General features: G+C 40.8%; 1 protein-coding gene across 1 annotated transcript; it reads left to right on the plus strand.

Moving 5' to 3' along the window:
• The first annotated feature begins 18989 nt into the window (after window positions 1–18989).
• LOC141784154 (E3 ubiquitin-protein ligase TRIM39-like) lies at window positions 18990–22985 on the plus strand. The gene is made up of 7 exons (XM_074661884.1): window positions 18990–19595; window positions 19757–19816; window positions 21592–21825; window positions 21918–22065; window positions 22162–22188; window positions 22355–22530; window positions 22620–22985. The coding sequence occupies exons 1-7, from the start codon at window positions 18990–18992 to the stop codon at window positions 22983–22985; spliced, it is 1617 nt and encodes a 538-aa protein (XP_074517985.1).
• Window positions 22986–25444: the final 2459 nt, after the last annotated feature.

Raw genomic sequence — 25444 nt, forward strand, 5'->3', positions numbered from 1 at the left:
CTCTGAACACACAAACTGTTGCTGATTGGTGCAGAGCAGCCCCAAGCTGAAACATGACACCAGGAAGATGGAAGCAAATTTTCAAAGAATTCTTTAGATTTAAATACAAGATATGTATCGATCATTCAGGGCTTGTTTAATGCAGTAAAAAGTGTAGAATTACTTGTTTTTTTACAGAATTGAGCTAGAGCAAACGGTTGATTTTCTGCAGATTTTCAAACAGGACGTGTGAATAAACGAGATGTGGACGGCAGTCAAGAATCACTCTCGCTTCCCTCCCTCCGGTTTAAAGCATGTTGCTGACGTCACGTGTGATACATTCAAGGATCGTTGGAAATTTTAAAATCTGACGAGAACACTTCTTTTTTCAAGTAGGACACACGGTTTGTAAATGCCACACATTTAAAAATAAGTGCGTCTTTGAACGCCCCGCGGGTTTGGGATCCAGAGTAATCTGTGTTAATTTTTATATTGCGTTAATTTGCGGTGTAATTAATTAATCTAATTAACACGTTAAAATGACAGCCCTAAAAAAGAGATCAGATTGAAAAAAAATTCTTTGTTCAAGACAACTTTTTACTGGATACAACGCTCTAAGGTAAGGGATTTATCAGTGCCGTTACATAGTTTTAGGCATGAAATGTGGCGTCAAGCAAACATTGTAGTGGCTGGCTATATATAGTGCTATCAGCAGCCCTGTGCTCAGATGTATCTGTAGGCTAATGTGACAACAAGTAAACACTGTCAGTTTAGAACGTAGTTTAGTAGCCATTTATATTTAGCACAGCTGAGAGCCCGGTGCTCTAAGACATGTCTGTAATATGTAACGTTAGTGAATCCTGGTTATGTCCTGCCAGTCATCTACCAATCAGAGCTAACATAACCTCACTCTTCATTTTATTGATAGACTCTCAAGTTTAAACAGACCACTGCAGAATAACTGCTGACTGTGGGTTGGAATCAACATTAGCTCAAACAGTTTAGCTCCTGTGTTAGCCGTTAGTTTGTGCTCTATCTCTCTCCTGTTTATCTTTCTTCTGCTCTTCTGTCCTTTTTCTGTCTGACAGTTAGGCTCCAGTGTCCACCATCATTACAAAATTAATCACAGAAAGATGTTTCTTCTCACTGCTAAACTTTATCCATGGTGTGTTGTCATAGAGACTTAGACTTGTAATAAATAACTCCTGTCCTGCTCAACCCAACTGGGAAGCATAGAAGTACTATTATAAAATAACATGTAACCTGTAATATTGGTTCTGATAATCTCATTTTAAAGTGTGGATTAGGATCAGACATATATCTAGAAGGGAGACTTTTTCAAGATCACTTAGAAACTCCTCACAGCCCCTCCAAAAAAAAAAAAAAAAAAAAAAAAAAGCTGAAGAGGAAGCTGAATTTTTCTCATTTGTTGTTTGGAAAACTAATTTTAACAACACTTTTTTTTATCTGTTTACTTGATTTCTGCCGATGTTTTTTGATTTATTGCTTTCTATCGTCTCTGTCTCGCCCTCCGTGTGAAACTGTTTTGTGCTGCTGTCTTGGCCAGGACTGCCTTGTAGAAGAGATCTTGCGTCTCGACAGAAATAGTTCTGGTAAAAAAAAAGGTTTAATTAAAAAAAGAAGGGAAAAAAAATCACTTTAATAAAGATTAGTCTGGGTTTAGGAGAGGAGACAGATCACCGCTGACGTACAAAAATCCTCAAAGAGCCGCTGGGATAATAAAGTAAGGTTAAGTCCTGATCTGATTTAATGAGCCACTTAATGAGCTTTTTTTTAAATGGCGTGAATTATCAGGCAGATCTGTGTCATGAGAACATCACCAAACTCAGACTCTAGTATCACCTCTACCAAGCGTCATTCTCACAGATGATCCTCCTCCTCCCACTACAACAACCTGTCCACGCTGACAGGCTCAGATCCTCCTCCCAGACTCTCCCTGCAGACTCCTACTATCTGAAACTGTTTCCCAACAGCATACTGCCAAAGCAAAGTTTAAAACACATGGGGTGACTGAAACCAGAGGTTATTCCAAAATAAAGTTAAATAAAAAATAGTTTGACCCGTCATACCATCCTCTGCCAAAACCTTCTCTAAAGTTTGAACTGAACGTAACCTGACTGTGACAGAAATCTTCCCAAGATGAAAAGAAGAACCTTCATTATCAGAAATGATCTTTGATGAATTAAAGAAACTCATATCCATCCTCCATGGTCCACAGCAATCACAACCCTTACCTGGTTGATAAATATTAGCCCCTCGTAGTAAATAATGTCTCACCTGTGTGGATTGTCAGCTCGACACGTCAACAGTCGTCTTCACCGTATGAGCAGAGTCAAAACAACTTGTTCCTGAAGTATGAGTGGAGTCAGAGGAGGAACAGGTCCATCAGGTTCTTCCTCCTGGTCTGTTAGGAGCAGAACAGAGTCCTTTTTATCACACTGTGTCTTTATGAAACAGGCCTTATGACACACAGCCTGTAAATCTGAAGAGCTTAATGGTGATCATAGCTCCTCTTTGTTTTGTGCAGGTACAGAAACGTCTCAGATGCTCACTTTCTGCAACGAGTGCTCCTGACAGAAACATCACGCTGAAACATCAGCCCCTCATCCACAACTCCATCTGCCCTCTACATCCAACTAACCGACACGTCCTGCTCCCAAACACCAATAACACCTGCAGCACTCACCACATACTGATGTGAGGTTGTTGTCTGAGCTCTGCTTGAAGTTGCAGTTAGTGTTTTCAGTTAAAAAGATCAAGTTTGGATTAAATTCTGAAGTTGTAACCAAGCACATCATCCCTCAACATGCTGTTCTTCTTCCTTGATCCATCTGTCTGATAAGACATCGCCACAAGCAAAGAGGAGGAACAAAGACATTTTCTAAGTTGTTAAACTCTTAGACAGGATTCAAGTTTTCACTTCATTATGAAAACAGAAACGTTTCATGTGTTTTCACTTAATGATACTTATTAAATAGAGTGTTTTCACTTCAATGGGATATTAAACTAGTTTAAGGTGTTTTCACTTCAATGGGATATTTAACTAGTGTACAGTGTTTTCACTTCAATGGGATTTTAAACTAGTTTAAGGTGTTTTCACTTCAATGGGATATTTAACTAGTGTACAGTGTTTTCACTTCAATGGGATTTTAAACTAGTTTAAGGTGTTTTCACTTCAATGGGATATTTAACTAGTTTAAGGTGTTTTCACTTCAATGGGATTTTAAACTAGTTTAAGGTGTTTTCACTTCAATGGGATATTAAACTAGTTTAAGGTGTTTTCACTTCAATGGGATATTTAACTAGTTTAAGGTGTTTTCACTTCAATGGGATTTTAAACTAGTTTAAGGTGTTTTCACTTCAATGGGATTTTAAACTAGTTTAAGGTGTTTTCACTTCAATGGGATATTTAACTAGTTTAAGGTGTTTTCACTTCAATGGGATTTTAAACTAGTTTAAGGTGTTTTCACTTCAATGGGATATTAAACTAGTTTAAGGTGTTTTCACTTCAATGGGATATTTAACTAGTTTAAGGTGTTTTCACTTCGATGGGATATTAAACTAGTTTAAGGTGTTTTCACTTCAATGGGATATTAAACTAGTTTAAGGTGTTTTCACTTCAATGGGATACTAAACTAGTGTAAGTTGTTTTCACTTCAATGTGATTTTAAAGTGTAAGGTGTTTTTACTTAATCATGCACATTAACTAGTTAGAGTGTTTTCACTTTACTATTACTTTTAAACTAGTTTAAGGTGTTTTCACTCTACCAGAATTATAAACGAGTTGAAGGGTTTCACTGAACTATTTTTTTCCAAAATTCTTTCAGGGGATTTTACTTAACTAGGATTTTAACTAGATTTAGGTGTTCTCACTTCATCAGGTTTATAAACTAGTTAAAGGATTTTTCACAAAACCAGGATTATTTAAGTTTAAGGTGTTTTCACTTTATCGGGATTATAAAATAATTTAAGTTTTTTTTTTCACTTATCCAGGAATATACACTAGTTTAAGGTGTTTTTACTTTATTGTGCTTTTAAATTGTTTAAGTTTTTTTTTTACTCCACCTGGATTTTAAGATAGTTATTTAAAAAAAAAAAATCTCACTATACCAGGAATATTAACCAGGTAAAATAAATAAAGCTGATGCTGAAGACTGGCTTTTGTAGTGATTTCTTCTTGGGGCTGATCTTTTGTTGTTGTTTGTTGTTATCATCATCATCATCAGCTTATTATTATTATTATTATTATTATTATCATTATTATTATTATTATTATTATTATTAGTAGTAGTAGTAGTAGTAGTAGTAGTAGTAGTAGTAGTAATATAGTATTTGTATTAATTAATTTATTCAGATATAGTGAAACGAAGAGGTAGAAAGTCTCTGCTGACGTGGAATGAGTTTGTCTCTCTGTGTTGGATGCATTTGGATTGTGATGGTAAGCAGAGAATAAAGCAGCACATCCTGTTATTGCTTCGTCATATTCACGAGGCTCCAAACAGATTTTGTGTCTGATTTTCACGTCAGACTGAGCAGGGTGAGTTATGTAACATCTGAGGGGTTGAACAGACAACACGGCTGCTGCTGGTGTTTGGTCTGTGCCGTCTGTTCCTTCCACGGAGCATCTTTCAGTCATTGGATCCTATGATGGTCCGGCTCTGTTCTGGAGGACAGCTCATAATGTAAAGACTTTCTTTGCACATGTTGGGGTTCTCCTCTCTGGGCTCTCAGTTTGTCCTATTTGGACTCCATCATCACTCCTTCTTACAGTCAGTCTGAAAGCCTGTCACACATCCTGCTCTTCCCTCTCTTCATCCTCACATCCTCATGTTATCATCTGATCCAGGGTGAAATCTAAAACCAGAGCTGGGTTTGATTTGATGAGCTGGTTTTGACCTAAAGTTTGGAGACACACACTCAGTCACTGAACGTTTCCTTGCTGACGTCTGTAAAACTCACACAAACACTAACACTCTTAGAAAGCTGCCAGCTATAGGCGTTTCTACACTCCAGATTTATGATTCATTGCAGCTTTGTTGACAGTCTCAGGTTTATTAATGCTCTGGGCTCAGGTGTTTGTGTTGGCAGTCAGTGAAAGGAGTCCTGAGAGTTAACTTAATGAGCATCCTGATTAAGTAATCTGTGTGACTGGGTGGAGTTCACAGAGATGAGCCTGAACCCACGTTGGTATGAAGAGTTGGAGTCTGTGACTGTTTTTTGTTTTTACATCAGTGGGTTCAGATCTTTTTTAAAGACCTCATCGATGGCTTTATGTGAGGATAGATAACTCCCCTCAGAGATATGAATGAACTCAGAACTGACCCGAAAACAGACTCATAAATGGACCCAAACCCAATGGATCAACTTCTTTTCCAGCCTAAGATTGCTTTGGACCAGTCTCTTAAAAGAGCCTGAAACCTTCCAGTCCTCTGACACCTAAAGAGGTCCAAAAGATGACTTAAGGTCTTCTTTAAAGGCTTGACCTGTCAATCCAGTATTTCTTCAAAGCACAAACTTTTCTACAGTCCAGTTTCTCAGTGAGCCCAAAACCCACCAGTTGTACAAACTGGTGGGTCAATAAACCACAAAACTACATGTCCAGTGACGATCAGAAAACAATCTGAGATCCACCTCTACTTAAGGCTCAAACTCCCACTGGTCCAGTTACTTAACAAAGTCCTATACCTACGAGTTCAGAGATTGAGAGATCCACTTTCAGACCTGATGCAACCTGAAACTGTCACTGACACAAAGAGGGAGAATCAGGCGTGAACAAAGTGTTCCTTTAGAGAAAGATATAACAACACAATTGACTTAAATGACCTCCTCTAATGAGGGACCGGCTCTAATGAGGGACAGATCTAATGAGGGACTGGCACAAATGTAGGACCGGCTCTTTGATCTCTGCTGGGACTCAAGCTGGAGGTTAGGAAACACAAAACCATCTGAACACTGATGAATCAACTTCACTCTTTATGTCCAAACAAAGAGATTCAGGAACAAAAGCAGCATTTCTTAAGACAAGACGTCGGATCAAGAGTGGATTCATTAGATCCTGGTTTCTGTACTGTCAGTCTTCATCTGAGTCCAAAAACACCCTGGTCCTTTATCCGTAGATCAACACCTTGACAGACGTCTGAGCCTGCAGCTCTCTCTTGTTCCACATCTAAAGCAGATCACTCACATGTCCCCTTCAATTCCCCTTCATGTTCTGTTCATGCCTGCTTTATGTCCCCTACATGTCCCCTTAGTTTTCCTTTCCTGTCCCCTTCCTTTCCTTTTCATCTCTCCTTCATGTCCCCTTTATCTTCCCCTACATGTCCCCCTCATGTCATACCCCTGAAGCATGTTACCTGCCCTGTCTCCTACCTGACGATCAGGTGTGTGTGCTCTGTGTGTGTGCTGTGTTTGTGTGGTGTTGGCCTCCTTCTCTCAGTCCCTGACTGTAAAACCTTAGAGTCACTCTTGTGTAACAGTCAGCAGTTTGTCTCCTCTCCTCTGTGGCCACTGTACGTGTTTTGGCAGCTCTTTGTTCTTTCTCTCATTATCCTAATTATCATAGTTTAAGATCTCGTCATCTGTCTGCTTAGTCTCTCTCTCTCTCTCTCTCTCTGTCTCTCTCTGTCTCTTTCTCTCTCTCTCTCTCTCTCTCTCTCTCTCTCTCTCTCTCTCTCTCTCTCTCTCTCTGACCTGTCTGTTTGATCTGATCTTTACTGCCACCTAGTGATGCATTCAGGGCACTGCAGGGAATTTAAGCTGGATTAAAATGATCTGGATTAGGTAATCCTATCTCTTGCTATCCAGGATCAAGTAATCCGTCACAGTTTTATGCTGTTTTTCCAAAGCAACATTGGATTTTGACCCTGATGCAGACACACACAGTTTTCAAGATTACCAAATCCAGATTACCAGTGCTCTGAATGGGACAGCATATCACAATGTGGGCTCCCAGCTCTATAAAGAAGAACAGGTAGAGGAGCCAACATGGGGTCACTTTGAGAGTTTCTGATTCTGAGACAAAACACAAAAATAACAAAAATTTCTACTTCCATTTGTCATTTCTTTAATGACCCCTCATCTGAGCCACAAAAAAAAATAAAAAACGAACATGTATTAAAAACTACATCCTGGAAATTCTGAAAATGTATTGAACCTTAAAAAGGCTAAATATCCAATTTGTTTACAGAGAAACCATAACACATATAAAACATGTGAGTTATGTCTGTCTCTCTCTGTGCTGATGTTTCTAATCTGCACTGTTAAAAAATGTAATTTTACAGGAAGTGGTCTGTAATTTTTAACAGATTTTTCCTGTTTTCTTATAAAACAACACATTTCCAGTAGATTTAGAGATATTTTAACTTATTTTAAACAGTCAAAAAAATACAAGAACTGTAAAATTACTGAAATTATCTGTAAAATGACATCCTGGATGTTTTTTTTTTAAGGTATTATGTCAATAATAAAGCAGAGCTGAACTCTGTACCCTCCTCACTCAAATAAGAAAAAAAAAACAGTAAAAACGAAAAAACAAAAACAGAACAGTAAAAGCACTGACAGCAAAGTTTCCAGACAAATACAGTAAAATTACAGTCAGATGCTGTAACAAAGGACTGCTTAAAAAACTGTAAAAAAAAAAAAAAAAAAAGAAATACAGAATGAATTATTTTGAGATCAGAGACAAAAAAAAAAAAAAAAAAAAACTCCAACAAACAGAACACACACTGCCCTTCTTCAAAAAACACTTTCCTCTGATGCATCACTGGTCACAGGGCTGGTCGTCTGTGGCCAGTGGAATGGACCGCCTGTCTGCGCCCTGTGGTGTGGACTGTCTGTCTGTGCTCCATTGTGCAGACCCTGCACCCAGTGATTTTTTATGTTTCGTTTTTAATGAATGAGATGTGTTGACGGTCTTTGCTATGTTGGTCAATCTTTAATAACAATGTTATTTGAATGACACAGCCAGTCGTTGCAGTGTTGCACAGGCAGCATATTTCCCCAATGTAATACTTTAATGTTCAGCAGAGTCTTATATCCTCTGTGTGCCCTCCTCACGGTTACAAAACACCATAACAACAAAAAGTATTTTGCTGTAAAATAACGGTATTTTTTTTTTGCATAACTCTTTGCATTGTCACTATATTGAAGGTGTTTGACCGTAATAATTGAGGAAAAATCTGTTAAATTATGGTATTTTTCTCTAAAATTACATCTCAATACTGTAAATCTGCAGACATTTATCTTTTTATGGAGTTTTTTTTTATACATTACAAATTTGTTACTGTGCATGGGAAAAATAGTAGTTTCACAGGAAATTACTGTCAATTGATTTGACTGACTGGACCTGTAGTAACGGATGATACTGTTAGTAACTATTTTTGACAGGTTCATCACTGCTGACTGTTTCTTTGACATTAATAAACAGAAAAATGACAAAAAAAATTTAGATATATTATTTTTGTTTGTTCTTGAAATCTGTTTGAGAGATTATTTCATGGGGAAAAGATCACTTTGGAAGCCTTTATCTACTTTGTCACTGTAACGTATAGATAAAACAAAAGTATAAGCACTTAATGATACACGTTCTTGTATTTGACCCATTGTAAGTTTTTATCCACTTTGAAATCCTGCCCCCTGCTGGGATCAGAATAATCCTTTTTTTGGATCAAAGTTATCCAGATACTTCTGAAAAGTTTTGAACAACACAAACTGAAGGTTTGATCCGGATTAGAACTAGGATTTGATTATGTAATCTAATCCAATTTCAAAAACCTTCTTTCCCTTTTTGATCAACTCATTTTCAACATTTGATCCAATCCAAGAACCAAACTCCAATAAGATTACCTTTGAACGACTGGCCCCAGGGTTCAGAGGTAAAGTAGGATGTGTTTGAGACTCTATGGTCGATCATGACTGAGCATCCATCAGTCTGATTGCTTCAATGGATCACGTGTTACAGTCACACTGAATCCATAAGATAAAAATCAGTGAATCAATACGACAATGAATTCTGCTTACAGATTTACACCACAGACGGATATGTTTCACACAGTGCTTTATTTCTGAATCAAGTTTTCTCCTCGTTTTAGAAAACGTCAGTAACAACTCAACATACTGTAATATTCAGTCATTTACTGAGACATTTTAATGAGTCGCTCTTCTAACAAACTTCTTTTTTCTTCTTCTTCTTCTTCTTTACTGTGTTGAAGATTTTCTTGTTGGACTTCTTTATCCAGGAAACTCTGAGATCTTCGGTCAGCCCCATCCCTCCCAGTTTCTCCTGTATCTGAAAGAGATTGCTCTTTACAATAAAAGTGACACAGAGCTGGCAGTCACACATACACACCGCCCCCTGCTGTTGAAGATGATGTGTGACTAAGGAGTCCACATTTTGATTTCATTTTCATGATGGTCTGAGGGCCGGTTTTGAAAATACAATGATCTTTTCCTTTTCATTTGGATTATGCCATACAATGTGCTCATTAAACTAGATAATGATAATGTTTTTTTTTTTTTTTTTTTTTTTTGAATTTTCAATTGAATTAAGTATTTAGCGAACCATTTTTTTAAATTAAAATGCAAACACCATTTTCATTTTAATTAGAATCATGTCACATTATGTACAGTCTTGAAGATAAAATAAAAATGATATTTTAATATTTGACATTTAATTTGCAATATGACTAAAATAACGAGCCTGTATTCTTCATATGAAAATGTATTTCCTTTATTGCATTTCCATTTTCATGTTTGCATTTTCATTTGGATTATATTCCAAATACACTTCCATAGATGTCAGAACAAGGAGTAGTCTTGTTTTTTAATGTTTCACTGATGGAAATGAAAAAACAGGAACTTAAAAAAACACACCTGCTTTGTAAAAACAGCTTCAGATTTTTTTTTCATGTATTGCCCTCTGCTGGTAGGGAACACTGTACACTATCAGCACACCTCTGTAGAGTTTAATATCCGTTTGATAAATCTGTTTTCCTCCCCGTGTGTTGCCCGCCCTGTGACCTTTAGTTACCTGGTCTAAGAGGGCCTGAGTCACATTGGGGTGGTTCAGGTCAATGGTGGACTTCAGCGCCGTTATCTTGATGCGAAAAACCTTTCTTTTAATCTCTGGTGGTGGCGTAGGATCATTCAGAGCTGGAGGAGGTCAGAGATAATCGTTGTGTCAAGAGGAAAAGCTTTGAACTGTTGCAGAACATCTCCAGTGAATAACTTACTCTGGTGGCAAACAAACGGGAGTCTGGTGCGGCATTTCGTTTCCACCCACTCCCCGTCATGGTTAGCGTCAAACACGCTGCTGGCACAGCTGTTTTTCAGCTCTTTGGGGTGTCCACTGAGCCAGTTTTCAAAATTGCTTTTGCCACCTGCCCACAGGCCCCAAGTGTACCTGAAGAGTCCGATCCAGACAAAGCGGTCATCACCTACTAGGCGCTGGATCTCTGAGTTTTCACTCTTGTTCCTCACGCTGGCCAGGTTCGTGTGGTTCGTCCTGCAGTAATTCCCCGCTTCCCACCATCTCATCTCCTGGTCCAGCAGGATGAACCCTAACGAGGTGTCTGGAGTGAAATATAAAACTCATTAAGTTGTCCCGTCCTCTTTGGCTGTACTAGACCTCATAATGTGTAGAAACACAAGAAGACCGACTGACGACTCACTACTTAGGTTTTTGTCGTAGCAAACGAAGGGGAACTCTTTGTTACAGGTCAGGTCGAACCAGGTCCCCTCTCTGGAGGCCACACACAGTCTCCCATGTGCTCGAGTGTCATTGGGTTCGCCTTCGTGCCAACTGTGAAAGTCATACTCACCCGGACCATAGAAGCTCTTATCATCCATCGACCACTTCCACCTGTTCTCTCTGTCAAACAGGCCGATCCAAACCCGGCCCTGAAAACCGCTGCCCACCGCTTCCGTCAGCCGCGTCATGTCCCCCATGTTTTTGATGGTGGCCAGTGCTGTGAAGTTCTCTTCACAGTAATCTCTGGCCTCAGTCCAGGACATGGGTTCATCCACAAAGTGGTACTCATGGAGGCACCAACACAGTCCTGATAACAGAGACAGACAGCCTGTTAACAGTGACAGACAGTGGAGTAACAGAGAGACAGACAGTGGAGTAATAGAGAGACAGACAGTGGAGTAACAGAGAGACAGACAGTGGAGTAACAGAGAGACAGACAGCATGTTAACAGTGACAGACAGTGGAGTAACAGAGAGATAGACAGTGGAGTAACAGAGAGACAGACAGCCTGTTAACAGTGACAGACAGTGGAGTAACAGAGAGACAGACAGCATGTTAACAGTGACAGACAGTGGAGTAACAGAGAGACAGACAGCCTGTTAACAGTGACAGACAGGGGAGTAACAGAGAGACAGACAGCATGTTAACAGTGACAGACAGTGGAGTAACAGAGAGACAGACAGCCTGTTAACAGTGACAGACAGTGGAATAACAGAGAGATAGACAGTGGAGTAACAGAGAGACAGACAGCCTGTTAACAGTGACAGACAGGGGAGTAACAGAGAGATAGACAGTGGAGTAACAGAGAGATAGACAGTGGAGTAACAGAGAGACAGACAGGGGAGAAACAGAGAGACAGACAGTGGAGTAACAGAGAGACGGACAAGGGAGTAACAGAGAGACAGACAGTGAAGTAACAGAGAGACAGACAGTGGAGTAACAGAGAGACGGACAGGGGAGTAACAGAGAGACGGACAGGGGAGTAACAGAGAGACAGACAGTGAAGTAACAGAGAGACAGACAGTGGAGTAACAGAGAGACAGACAGTGGAGTAACAGAGAGACGGACAAGGGAGTAACAGAGAGACAGACAGTGGAGTTTTTTCAGATTTTTCTACAGACTCATGTTGATTGATTTGCTCTTTTGCTAAAAACATTATGTGTTAACCATAGACTGCAAAAAAAAAAAAAAAAAAAAAAAATGAATGTCATCTTGCTCAGCTCGAAGTGAGGTCTCCACAAAAACAGCTCCCCCTGGTGGCTGGCTGCAGTATAGGTCAAAATATTCAACTCTCCAGCCATTCCAGATGGGCTGTGGTCAAACTTAAAGAAATTAATACACCTCGTACAAATGTTTCTCTCATCTGATTGTTGTGGTGATTTGAAGATATCATTTGGCTGTCTTGTATTCAAGTTCTCTTTTTTTCTGAAAAGTTATGTTTTATTAGTTTTGTCACCCAGCTCCACTCAGATTCTCCCAGAATCCCTCTCAGTCTCTACTGTGCAGATTATGGCTGCACGATTGCTGCCAATGTCTGCACCTGTGACAGAGTATTTTGGCTTTAAAACCGTATAATGGTAAATGGTGGAGCCAAGCTGTCCACTCTATATACAGTCTATGGTGTTAACATGTTTTAGCATTCGTTACCTTTGAGTAAACAGACTCTGCGTGCGACAAACTGACCTGAGAAAAGCAGAACACACCCCATGACCCCTCCAACACCTGAGGAAGAACATGAAGGAAGAACATGATTTGGTTCTCAATAAGACTGGAGAACTCTAACTTTTAGTTCTCTGGTGATGTTTGTTACTGTGAATAATGGAGGTTTGTCAGCCTTTCTAGAACAATTACTGTTGTTCAGCAGAACAATAACTCAGACAGATTTCCTACCTGAACCTGTGCTCCTCTTAGACAGTCCCATCTTCGATTCCTCACTCGCAACCTCTCAGTCTGAGTCTCACCAGAACTTCGAGAAACGTCCCAGCTATGCTTTTTGATATCCCTTCTCCTTCATCTTCTCCTTTTATCCCCTCTGACAGCAAATATTCATAGGAGACATGCAAAGCACCAACCATCCAACCATCCCAACTTCAGACAGATGTAACCTGATCTCTGACCCTTTCTCTAGAGGATCCAGAGTCTGGATCTGAACCCATCTTCAGCTTCAAGACTCAACACACAGGATCATAAATGGCCCCTCTGTGGTCATGCTCAAGTGATTCATGTTTATTTTAAAATAAGAGTTTTCATTGGACAGGGACATGAGTCAGTGCTTTATTAACCCATCAGCAAAGATGTCTCAGAGTTTTTTGATGCGTTCTCAGAGATGTGATAAGAAAGCTCTTAAAGAGGAGCTAACTGTTCGCCCTGCATGGTGATGGATGGTTTGCAGAACGTTCACTGTGGTCTGCGCGCTGATCAAAGATGCAAACCAGATGTAAAGGCTGGTGGACTCACCTCATGCAAACCGTATGCTAACAGGAGGTGACTGAGGCCTCTCTTTGGCTAAGCAAATACAGCCATCTAAAATACAATCAGGACACGCCCAGCTGCTTGTTCAGTCCGGCAAGCTGCATGACCGGGGTTGTGAGACCAAAGAGTTCCCATGTTCCAACTTTATTGAAAAGTCTTTGTTCATTCATGTTGAGCCGTAATGACTAAAATACACCAGATACTTCTCCAGCCTGTCTCTGGTCTGTCAGGGCACCAGATCAGATAGGTTTCTATTCAAGTCAATCTGTCATCAGATCAAGCGGACAGGAGCTGAGGCCCTAAAACCACATACAAACACCCAGTGACTTTCAAAATACAAGAAAGCGTGTCCAAACCACGTTGTATTTCTCCTGACTACAACACAAACTGGCATATTGAGCAGAGCCACACCATGAGTCAACAGGTTTGAGTTTTTACAGCCCAACTTGAACCACGAAAGGATCAGCACTGGGTTGAGAATCCAGGGGCCTCCTTGATCAGTGTCTTCCGCGATCTGGAGGTCCTGACATGTGTCAGACTGACACACAGTCAACAGCTACAGAGTTAGGACGCATCCCATGTTTTCTTGGGGTAACTTAAGGATTCTGACCCAACTTCACCTCCTTCAAGGACATGAAAGCCTGAAAGGGTCAAAGGTCAAAACTTGAGCCCTTCATCAGGGTCGATGTAAAAACATTTTTAAATACCAATTATCTCCTGAACAATCCACTCTGACCATATGAAGACTGTTCTCTCAAAGTAATACTGAAGTTTGACACTTTTTATTCTCAGAATTCAAACTTTTTTCAGATTTCTTAAATTGAAGTCATATTCTGACCACAGGATCATGATCTGACTTTGTAGGCTTTGAACTTTAATCTAAGAACCAAAAAGTCTGAAGGAAAACAAACTCCCCAAAAAACATGTTCCACTTTGCCCTGATCCTAGTCTCTGTGTGTCAGTGATGGTCCTGTTCATCCTTTATGGTCCTGTAAAAGTTCCTGTCATAGGTCAGTCACATGTTCTCTGCTCTGAGTAACTCAACCTTAGACAGCTGCTTCAATGCAGGCACGGACAAAGTCACCTCTCCATAAGCTAAACCATTGGTTCTCAACTTAAACCATAAGTCAACAACTTACACCACGACTTTAAACCAAACCATGAGTCCAAAACTTAAACCATGAGTCCAAAACTTAAACCATGACTTCATAACTTATACCAAGACTTCATTTCTTGAACCATGACTGCATAACTTAAACCATGAGTCCAAAACTTCAACCATGACTTCAAAACTTAAACAATGACATAAAAACTTAAACCATGAGTCCATAACTTAGACCATGACTTCAAAACTTAAACAATGACATAAAAACTTAAACCATGAGTCCGTAACTTAGACCATGACTTCAAAACTTAAACCACGACTTCAAAACTTAACCCATGACTTCAAAACTTAAACCATGACTTCAAAACTTAAACCATGACTTCAAAACTTAAACCATGACTTCATAACTTATACCAGGACTTCTTTTCTTGAACCATGACTGCTTAACTTAAACCATGAGTCCAAATCTTAAACCTCGACTTCATTACTCAAACCATGACTTAAAAACTCGAATCATACTTCAAAACTTAAACAATTACCCAAAAACTTAAACCATGAGTCCATAACTTTGACCATGACTTCAAAACTTCAACTATGACTTCAAAACTTAAACCATGACTTCTAAACCTAAACCTTGACTTCATAACATAAACCAGGACTTCATAACTTAAAACAAGACTTCATAACCTCAGACATGAATTTGAAACTTAAACCATGACTTCATCACTTATACCAGGACTTCATAACTTAAACCATGACTTCATCACTTTAACCATGAGTCCAACACTTAAACCTTGGCTTCATAACTTATACCAGGACTTCATAACTTAAACCTTGACTTCTAAACCAAAACTTGAATTGATTTGATTTGATTTATTAAGGATCCCCTTTAGTTGGTGCCGTAGTCACCAGCTAGTCTTCTGGGGTCCACATTAAACTTCTAACCTTAAACCTTCACTTCAAAACTTAAACCATGAGTCCAAAACCATGACTTCATAGCTTAAACCATGACTTTGTAACTTCAACTATGAATTTAAACTTAAACCATGACTTCTATACTTAAACCATGAGTCCAAAACTTAAACCCTGACTTCATAACTTAAACCCTGACTTCATAACTTAAACCCTGACTTCATAACTTAAACCATGACTTCATAACTTAAACCCTGACTTCATAACTTAAACCATGACTTCATAACTTAAACCCTGACTTCATAACTTAAACCCTGACTTCATAACTTAAACCATGACTTCATAACTTAAACCCTGACTTCATAACTTAAACCATGACTTCATAACTTAAACCATGACTTCATAACTTTAGCACTGAGTATATAACTTCAACCAGGAGTCAATAACATAAACCATGTCTTCATAACTTAAACCATATATCCAAAATTTAAACCAGTTACCTTATTACTGAAACCATGAATTCATAACTAAAACCCTTGAACTCATTACTAAAACCACAAGTCCAAAACTTAAAGCATGACTTTATAACTTAAAGCGTGAGTCCACAACTTAAACCATGACTTCATTACTTAAACCATGACTCCATAACCTAAACTTTACCTCATAATTTATACCATGAGTCCATTAGATTGTTTATCAGTCTATAACTTAAACCATGACTTTATCTCTGAAACCATATAGTTTAAACTACGTGTCCATAATTTAAACAATAAGTGAATAATTTAAACCATGAGTGAGTTAAACCATGACCTTATTGTTTGAGTTCAGTGTGTGTCTCCATGCTGTTAAGTTTTCCTGTTAATGGTCTTATAGCTAGACCTGACAGTAACGCGTCATAAACTGCGAGTATTTGTAGAGTAATGTAGACATACAGCATTCTTCAGCTCAAGCTTCCGTGTGTCTGTTTCAGTGTTTCAGGTGTGTGTGTGTGTGTGTGTGTGTGTGTGTGTGTGTGTGTGTGTGTGTGTGTGTGTGTGTGTGTGTGTGTGTGTGTGTGTGTGTGTGTGTGTGTGTGTGTTTCAGGTGTGTCATAAACGAAAAGTTTAACCATTGGACTTAGCCAGCCGACACACCCCTGAGGTAAACTCAATCCTCCCCTGTGTGAGAACTACTATTATGTCTTCTATAATTTCATACACACACACACACACACACACACACACACACACACACACACACACACACACACACACACACACACACACACACACACACACACACACACACACACACACAGAGGAGCTAATGGTGGGTTGAAGCAGTGTTTAGTGCTGAGGTGTGGAGGTGTGAAGCAGGGCGTCAGCAGAGACCAGCTGAGCAGAGGGAGGGAGGGCTGAGCTGATGAATAACTGACGCTTCATTTTCCTGTTTCACACCTCGATCTGTCTAAAGTGTTCATCAGTGGTCACACAGACGGAGAGTCACCTGCTGAGCTGAACACCTGAAGGATCACCTGTAGGTAAGAGTAATATCAGGTTCAATATCAATTCAATATCAGTGAGAGTGGAGCAGAGCTCAGACAGGGAGCTTCAGTCTGGGAGAAAACAGAGAAAATACTAACATATATACACACATCCTGAAAATATATACTCATAATCAGATTCTTGCTTCATTAGTCTGAGTTTTCTGAACATTACTGGATTTTTTGAGCGTCAGTTTCTGTAAAATGTCTAAAAGCAGCAGATTTAGACCAGTAAATCAGATGTTGAAACCATATGTCATTTGTTTTTGGACTAAACAAGGAGATCTACTTTTACATGCTCAGAATGAATCAGCTGTGAAGGCCTTTAGACTGCCCTGTTAGTTTTGCACTAAAATAGATTCTTCCAGTAACTTTAAACACGGATTTTAAACCATCTTCTGACACATTATGGAGCTAACAGAGAGCAGGTGAGATGATTCTTAGACTGGGCTAAGCCAGCTGCTACTCCTGCATGAATTAATGCCAAACCAAGCCTGAGAATAATCCCTTTTTCTGTCATATACCCCATCTGTTGAATTAATCTGACATGGCTGTGTGTCTGTATTTTAATCCTAAAACCAAACTTGCTATATTAAGTCTTAAAGCTGGAGGAAGGAGAATTTCTTACTTTCAGACAAAGCTGGATGTAGCTTTAAAGTAAGACGGAGCAAAACATTTTTTTTTTCTTTTAAAATCTGAGTCAGCAGAGTTTTTATTACTCTTACATAATCTCTTTCACTTTCTTGAACCTGGACCTGTGCCTGCTTCATTTAGCTGGATCAGGGTCAAGGTTGTTAAACCTCCTCAGGAGACTCTGACCACCTGAGGTCTTCACGTCACGTCACGTCATGGACTCCTCAAAAGAAATCAGGCTTCTGGTTTCTCAGTCAGTTTCAACACATCCAACTATTCATAGCTTTATGGACTAACTTTCAACGTCATGGCCTGTTCCCATGTTGGTTTGTTGGTTCATTGTTTGGGGTCATTGGTCCATCAGATCATTAGTTCACTGGTTTACTGGTTCATTGTTTTGATGTTTCTTTTTTGTTTTTTTGTTAATTTGTTTGTTGGTTTGTTGGCTTGTTGGTTTGCTGAATTTTAGTTCATTGAGTCATTGGTAAACTGGTTTGTTGGTTCCCTAGTTTGTTGTTTTGATGATTCACTGGTTTATTGGCATGTTGGTGTGTGGGATAATTGGTCCCTTGGTTTGTTGATGTGCTGGTTTGTTGATGTGCATGGTTTGCTGGTTTGCTGGTAAGTTGTTTTGATAGTTCGCTGGTTTGTTGGCATGCTTGGTTTACTGGTTTGCTGGTTAGTTGTTTTGATGGTTCACTGGTTTGTTGGTGTGTTGGATCATTGGTTCCTTGGTTTTTTGGCATGTTGGCTTGTTGGTCTGTTGAAATGCTGGTTCATCTTTTTGATGGTTCGTTGTCATGTTGGCTTGTTGTTTTTATGGTTTGTTGGATGGTTGACACTTTTTTTTTGTTTTGTTTATTTTTTTTTTTTCATTTGATGGTCAATTGTTTGTTGGTTTGTTGGGATGCTAGTTTTTTGGTTGGTTATCTTGTTTTTTTTTTGGTTTGTTAATTTGTTAGTTTTTTGGATTGTTGGTCTGTTTTTTGTTGTTGTTTCATTGTTTCATTGGTGTGTTAGTGTATTGGGCCTGTGTGTGGTTGTGTGTGTGTGTGTGTGTGTGTGTGTGTGTGTGTGTGTGTGTGTGTGTGTGTGTGTGTGTGTGTGTGTGTGTGTGTGTGTGTGTGTGTCAGTAGACATTTTGGAGTGTTTTAGTTGATCCTTGCGTTGTGGACCTTGGGTGTGTCTGTGTGTCTGTGTGTTTATGTGTGTATGTCAGGTGTGTCTTGGTGTGTTGTTCAGTCAAAACACTGACTCACACACACACACAAGCACACAGCACAAACAGTTGAGGGTGTATGAGTCTGGATTTACCAGCTCCACAGACTTTGGTCTGTGTACCTCCAGCTTTAGAGTGTAAACATGTCATGACACAGGTTGATGCTGAGTGTTCTCTGTGTTCACACTCATTTTAGAGCTGTTTCACTCCTGACTCACTGTTTCCATGAACAGACGACACGATGTGTTCCTCTTCCACCTGTCACTGTTCCAGTGTGTTCAGTTGAATTAAATTTGAACTTCCTCTATCAGTCAGATTTCTGAGCCACTCGTTAACTAACTTCCTGTTTTACAGACGCTGCCTTCCTGAGCCAGCCAACATGCTACCAGAGAAACAGTTCCAGTGCCCACTCTGTGAGCAGGTCTTCACAGACCCTGTCACCACTCCCTGTGGTCATAACTTCTGCCTCTGTTGCCTCCAGAGTGTGTGGGACAGCAGCGAGGTCTACCACTGTCCCTCCTGTCACAAGTCCTTTCCCTCTAGACCTGAAACCAGCATCAACACAGCTTTCAAAGAGCTGGCAGACACATTCAGGAACATCATCGTCTGCTCATCAGCATCCCCGCTCGCAGCAGCCAAATCTGGAGAGGTGGTGTGTGATGTCTGTGCATCCACGTCCCTGCAGGTGAAGGCCCTGAAGTCCTGTTTAGGGTGCCTGACTTCGTACTGTGAAGCCCACCTGGAGCCCCATCAGAGGGTTCCCACGCTGAAGGTCCACAGACTGATCAACCCAGTGAAGAACCTGCAGGAGAGGATGTGTAAGAAGCACGACCGGCTGCTGGAGATGTTCTGCAGGGACGAACAGAAGTGTGTGTGTCAGTTCTGCACCGAGACGGACCACAAAGGCCACCAGGCTGTGACCGTAGAGCTTGAGAGCCAAGAGAGGAAGGTACGCTTGGGGGGTGGGACTGAAGATCATCATAATGTCGTGTTATGATCCTGAGCCTGAGCTCACACTAATACACAGCAGGTTTTCCATGTTCAGAGTTTATATGTCTCTACAAGCTCCAGTGTGCAGTCTGAAGGCTTCCTCTCTGCTGCCCCTCTCAGGTTCAGATGAAGACCACCGAGGCTGGTTTTCAGCAGATGATCCAGGACCGAGTCAGGAAAGTGGAGGAGATCAAGAACTGTCTGAAGCTCAGTACGGTCAGTCTTCATAGATACTCCCTTTTTTTCTTTACCCACAGAAAACTTAGAGTCTATTCTTTATCTGTGTCAGGGGTCTGCAACTTTATCTTTCTTAGGAGCAAATTTGCCTCAGCTCAACTGGATTAAAGTCATTCATTCATTCATTTTCTGAACCACTTATCAGTCTGTTCAGAGTCGTGGGTGGCTGGGGCCTATCCCAGCTGTCATTGCCAGCCAATCACAGGGCTGACTGAGACAGACAACCTTTCACTCACACACTCTAACCTTCAGACAATTTAGAGTGTTTAATTAACCTGATGAGCATGTTTTTGGAGGAAGCCAAAATACCACACAAGTACGGGGAGAACATGCAAACTCCACACAGAAAGGCTGGGAATCAAACCTGTGACCTTTTTGTTGTGAGCGCCACTGTGCAGTCTTTAAAGTCATTCAGGAACCACAAAATGAAATTTATCTTCACCATTGTTCAAATCTAGTGAATAATTGTCTGAACGGGAAAGGTTTTTTTTTAATTTATGAAATTATACATGTCATCCATGGTTTTTCATGTTTAATAATTTGCACAAATTTCTCAAAATTTTGAAAAAAATAAAAATAAAAAATTGCGCAAAAATGTGCAAAATTTCTAACATTTTTAAATAAAAAATTATAATTTAATGAGTTTGGAAAAGAATACTCAAATTTAAGAACATGTATGATGATACTGCACAACTCATCTTTTTTTTTTTGTTTGCTAATGTCTTGCCCATAGACTGTATAAAACATGGACGTAGTCTCGCTGACATCACCGGTCTTTTTCTGAAACGGAAAATGAAGCACATCGGCTATAGCGGCCATATTGGTAGTGGCAGGGGCTTCACCTACAGCCATAGGGCACCTGTCGGTCACGTGACCCTGAGCTGTGCCTCTTATTGGGGGAGCTGGCAATCTTAATATCCTCTGAAGGGGGATATTAAGTACAGTGGGTGCCGATAATAAAATCAGCAACTCAGACAGGAGAGGTTTTTTGAACCAGGCTGTAAATAGGTTAATTTCTGCTTTGAAGACATCTTTTTTTTGGCTTGGTGTGTGTGTGACTTCCGCTACTTCTGGAGCCAGACCCAAGTGAACACTTGAGAAACAGCAGATTTTAGCACTTCAGCACTGTCTCATATTCTTAGACTGGAGGTTGCTGCTTGGTCTTGCCACATATCAAGCATGTACATTAAGCCAGCATTTTGTCAGTTAAATAAATCCATCCACACAGAATTAAAACCTGTTTTTTCTTCCAGATTAGTCTTTCATTGATCTAGTTTTCTTCAGGGCTGTGAAACTTGAGGTTAGCCACAGGTGCATGGAAAGTTGGTGGGCTGTTGGTGTTGTAGGAGGTGAAGTAGAGCAGTGGCAGACTTTAATGACAGATGGGATGAAGATTATACGTAGTGTCAGTGTCTTTAATCATCAAAACCCTCTGTAAGAAAAAGAAAAATTCTTTATTTCAATAATATTTTTAAAGCTAGAAGGAGCCGCTTCAAGGAGTCAAAGAGCTGCAGGTTGCACACCCTTGATCTATGTAGTCTCCTTTCATGATTTGCAGCTCAAATAAATCTATTTTTTTCTCTCTGGTGTTTTGGTAAAATGTCTCTTTAAGACTCCCTGCTCCACAAACCCCCTTCGCTCTGATTGGCTGGCCTCTCTGTAAGCCTGTTGGGTGCAGATTATATAGGAAAGTTAAGAGTTGAGTGTCAAGTTTTCTTAAACATTTGGAGCTGATGTCTTGTATCTCCCTGCAGGTGAGCGGAGAGAAGGAGCTGAAGGACAGCGACCGCCTCTTCTCGTCTCTGGTTCGCTCGGTCCAGGAGAGACAGTCCGAAGTGAGCTCAGAGATCAGAGAGAAGCAGAAAGCTGCAGAGAGACGGGCCGTAGAGCTCACCGACGAGCTGCAGCAAGAAATCAACGAGCTGCAGAGGAGGAGCGCTGAGCTGGAGGAGCTGGAGAGCACCGACGACCACCTGCACCTCCTACAGGTGAACATGAACACTACAGGAGGTTACCTGGAGCAGGTATTTGGTATCTGGACTACCTCAGTCCTGACTCTCTTTGTTCCTGTCTGTGGTAGAGGTTGCCCTCCCTTACCTCTCCTCCACCTAGCAGACAGTGGAAGGAGATCGGGGTCCATCCTGAGCTCTGTGTGGGGACCACGACTAAAGCTCTGTCCAAACTCAACGTGACTCTGCAGAACGAACTTGACTCTTTGAAGAGAGAAGGTAAGCTGAGCCTGACCAGTTCAATCTGTATGTCCAAAACAGCGCCATCTCTGACCCCGCTGCACAAACTAACGTGAACTTTGATCTGTGCCATAGAGATGAAGAGGATGAAGAAATATGCAGGTGAGACTGAGCTGTGTGGATCTGGAGCGTGTGGATCTGGAGCGTGTGTATCTGGAGCGTGTGTATCTGGAGCGTGTGTATCTGGAGCGTGTGGATCTGGAGCTTGTGGTTTCTGTAACAGATTTTCTTTTAGACTCAGCTTCTTCTTTTCTCATGTCCTCTCTAGTCGATGTGGTTCTGGACCCGGACACGGCCCATCCAAACATCGTCCTGTCAGCTGATGGGAAGCAGGCGGGCCGTGGAGAGCTGCTTCACATCGTTCCTGATAATCCTCAGCGTTTTGACCCGGTCATCTGCGTGGTGGGGAAGAAAGGCTTCCTGTCAGGGAGGATCTACTTCCAGGTCTTGATTATCTCCTGCTCATTAAGATGACTGATGACCCTTTGACATGACTCACTGAGTCCCCTTTACTCTGCTCTGTCATTGTTCAGGTTGCAGTGGGAGCAAAAACCTTTTGGGACCTCGGCGTGGTCAAAGAGTCGGCCAACAGAAAAGGGATGATCACCTCCAAACCGGAGAACGGGTACTGGACGGTTCGCTTGAGGAACGGGAACGAGTATCGAGCCCTGGACTCCCCGTCCGTCCTTGTGACACTCAGAGAGAAGCCGCAGACGGTCGGTGTCTTCGTGGACTACGAGGAGGGGATCGTGTCCTTCTTCGATGTGGACAACATGATGCACATGTACACATTCAGTGGGTGTCTGTTCTCAGAGAGGATCTTCCCGTTCTTCAGCCCGGGCGTTTGTGACAACGGGAAGAACACTGCTCCTCTGGTGATCACCGCCGTCGGTCATTAGACACAGACTGAGTCTCTGCAGACCAAATATCCCAAGAATCTACAGACAGATGGGTAGATACACTACAGGGGGACCAGTGTCCCACCACAGTTAACTGGGTTTGTAAAATGTGATCTCTATAGACCAGTTCACTGTTTGTAAACCGTAACGGCTGTGACCGTGGTTTGGCAACAGAAGTGCTGTGGAGTACAATGGTTGGTGAAACAATGTGAGGGTGTTAACCACCAAAATAGACTAAATTGACCTGAATATCACAAAATTTACAGATGATTAACAACCCACAGGTTCGTGAGAAATCATAGAGTGGATGGAAAACATCAACAAGTGGACAGACCAAATCCAGCATGTACCCAGAGAGGAGTTTGAACACACACATTACTTGATGCTTATGACTGTATTATCTGTGGAGACTTACAGACTGAGAAATGAAAAGACATGATGCTATGATAATAGTAACCTGTGACCTGTGTTATAATAAAGGAACCTGAAAACCACGTCCAGACAGAGAACTGAACCAAATCTATCAGAATATTAATGGTTTGTATTTTAAGATTACTAAAAGGACTGATTCATAGTTTGTTAATATACTGTCGTTTCACTTTGAACCTAAAATCTGTTTCTGTTAGTTTATATGTTCATTTGTATTTACCCTCCATAGTGAGTCCATGTTTGGTCAGAACCCCAACCTATAACTAACTTTTTCATTAAATTCACATAGTAAAAACTGGATTTAGAATATCAGCCGTTAAAATTATTTCTTTGTGGTCAAACCTGGTTACCTGAGGTTGGATAAAGAAGACACATTTCATGCCACAGCTGTAGACGTCGCTGGTGTTTCAGTGTAAAGTGTGACCCTGTTAACTGGTGGCTCTCAGCCAACAATCACTGACACGTTCCTCTGAGGGTCTCCAATTAGCACGGTCACTCTTTGCTCCTAAACACCTGTAGCTCTGTAACACTCAGAGCTGGATAGAAGTTGACTCCATGGTGTAGTATCATTTCTGACAGCTGACCACAGAACAACCAGACATTTTTATGTTGCTTACAGCTCAGATTTAGAGTTTAAAGAAAAAGAACTCATCTGAATAAATGAAGCTAAAAGCTTGTTGCCAAAATGTGCATGCATGTTTTTGATGATGTTGACAGTAAATTGGTCTATTAGATGACTAGATTAGTAAAGTAAAGGATTTCTAATCTCAATATGAGCTAATAAACAATAATCTTTCATTAGAGATGCCCTGTGACACCCCCTAACTTTTTTTGTTACCCTCTGACACCTTCTGTCACCCTGTGGTGCCATCTGGTTCTGCTTTGTAAACAGTTTCAACTTTATATTCTGAGTAAAACCTCCTGACTTCCTGTTTGTTGTGGTGCTACGGAGGATTACATTCATTGATTCATTACATTTTTTATTCAGGAGGTGCTAATTTGCTTATCATTCCATACTTGAAACTGTTTAATGCCTGTATGTGCGTGTGTGCGTGTGTGTGTGTGTGTGTGTGTGTGTGTGTGTGTGTGTGTGTGTGTGTCTGGTGATTTCTCCCTGTAATAAAGATTGTTTTCTCCTCCACATTTGGGAGCGTCTCTGTTTTGCAAACCTTTGCATCCTTCTCTGCAGAGCTCCGGTGTTTTCATGTGCTTTGCATTCGTAGAGGCCGCATCGCCGCTCATGCACGGAGAACATCAGGAGGGAGAAGTCTGTCCTGAGTTTGAACTTCATCCTGAAGATGTGACCAGACTTGAAAAAAGAGTTTAAATACAAGCAGCACACTGCTCAGGGTTTGACCGAGGCTAACACGTTAGCTGCTCATTCACATCCAATGCTAAAGAGCAGCATTAGCATCATTAGCCACAAACCAAAAATGAATACATTTGTAAACTGTTTAAAGGGGCTTAAACGCTAATGCTAACGTGTCTCAGGATCGATCAGTCTAAGTCTAACAATGCTAACCGGTTAGCAGGCTAATAAATAGCTGACTCCCTCAGTGTCTCACAAAGCAGCGTCTTTTTATGATGGACGTTTCAGTTTGTCACGTTCACAGTCCTTCTCTGTGGATTAGCTCAGCGCTATCTGATTGAAGCTATCACTTTGCAGACTTGGTTCCCTGACAGCCGCGCCCTGAAAGAAACCTGGTTTTGCATCTGAGGGCCAGGGAAACGTCTGCAGAGTTAATCCACTCAGGATTACAATTTGATTTAAAAACAAAGAGGAGGCTTTAGAGAGACCTCCCGCTCTCAGGTGAGTGAGTGAGGAGGTTTCTGCTGAAGAGGAAACGTCTCGGCTCTCTTTCTGAAACCTGTACTGATCTGCTGAGACTCCGACATGGAGCAGAGAGTTTTCTGCCTCTTGGTGCTTTCAGGTGAGCTATTCTTTCTCTTCAGCATGCTTCGTTTCAAACTATTAGCCTGCTCTCATTCTCTGTTTCATTCCATCGTTTGCACATCAGCAGGTCTCTACC

This window comes from Halichoeres trimaculatus, unplaced genomic scaffold (genome assembly GCF_033239565.1).
Source record: "Halichoeres trimaculatus isolate MK-OKI-2021-1 unplaced genomic scaffold, fHalTri1.1 fHalTri1_scaffold_22, whole genome shotgun sequence".
Classification (NCBI taxonomy): domain Eukaryota; kingdom Metazoa; phylum Chordata; class Actinopteri; order Labriformes; family Labridae; genus Halichoeres; species Halichoeres trimaculatus.

What these genes read in the sequence shown, in the direction of transcription:
- LOC141784154 (XM_074661884.1), top strand. Translation starts at nt 18,990, where the DNA reads ATGCTACCAGAGAAACAGTTCCAGTGCCCACTCTGTGAGCAGGTCTTC. An exon ending in GGACTGAAGATCATCATAAT is followed by an intron (nt 19,596 to 19,756) that starts GTCGTGTTATGA and finishes GGTTTTCAGCAG; the next exon opens with ATGATCCAGGACCGAGTCAG. An exon ending in TGACTCTTTGAAGAGAGAAG is followed by an intron (nt 22,066 to 22,161) that starts GTAAGCTGAGCC and finishes TCTGTGCCATAG; the next exon opens with AGATGAAGAGGATGAAGAAA.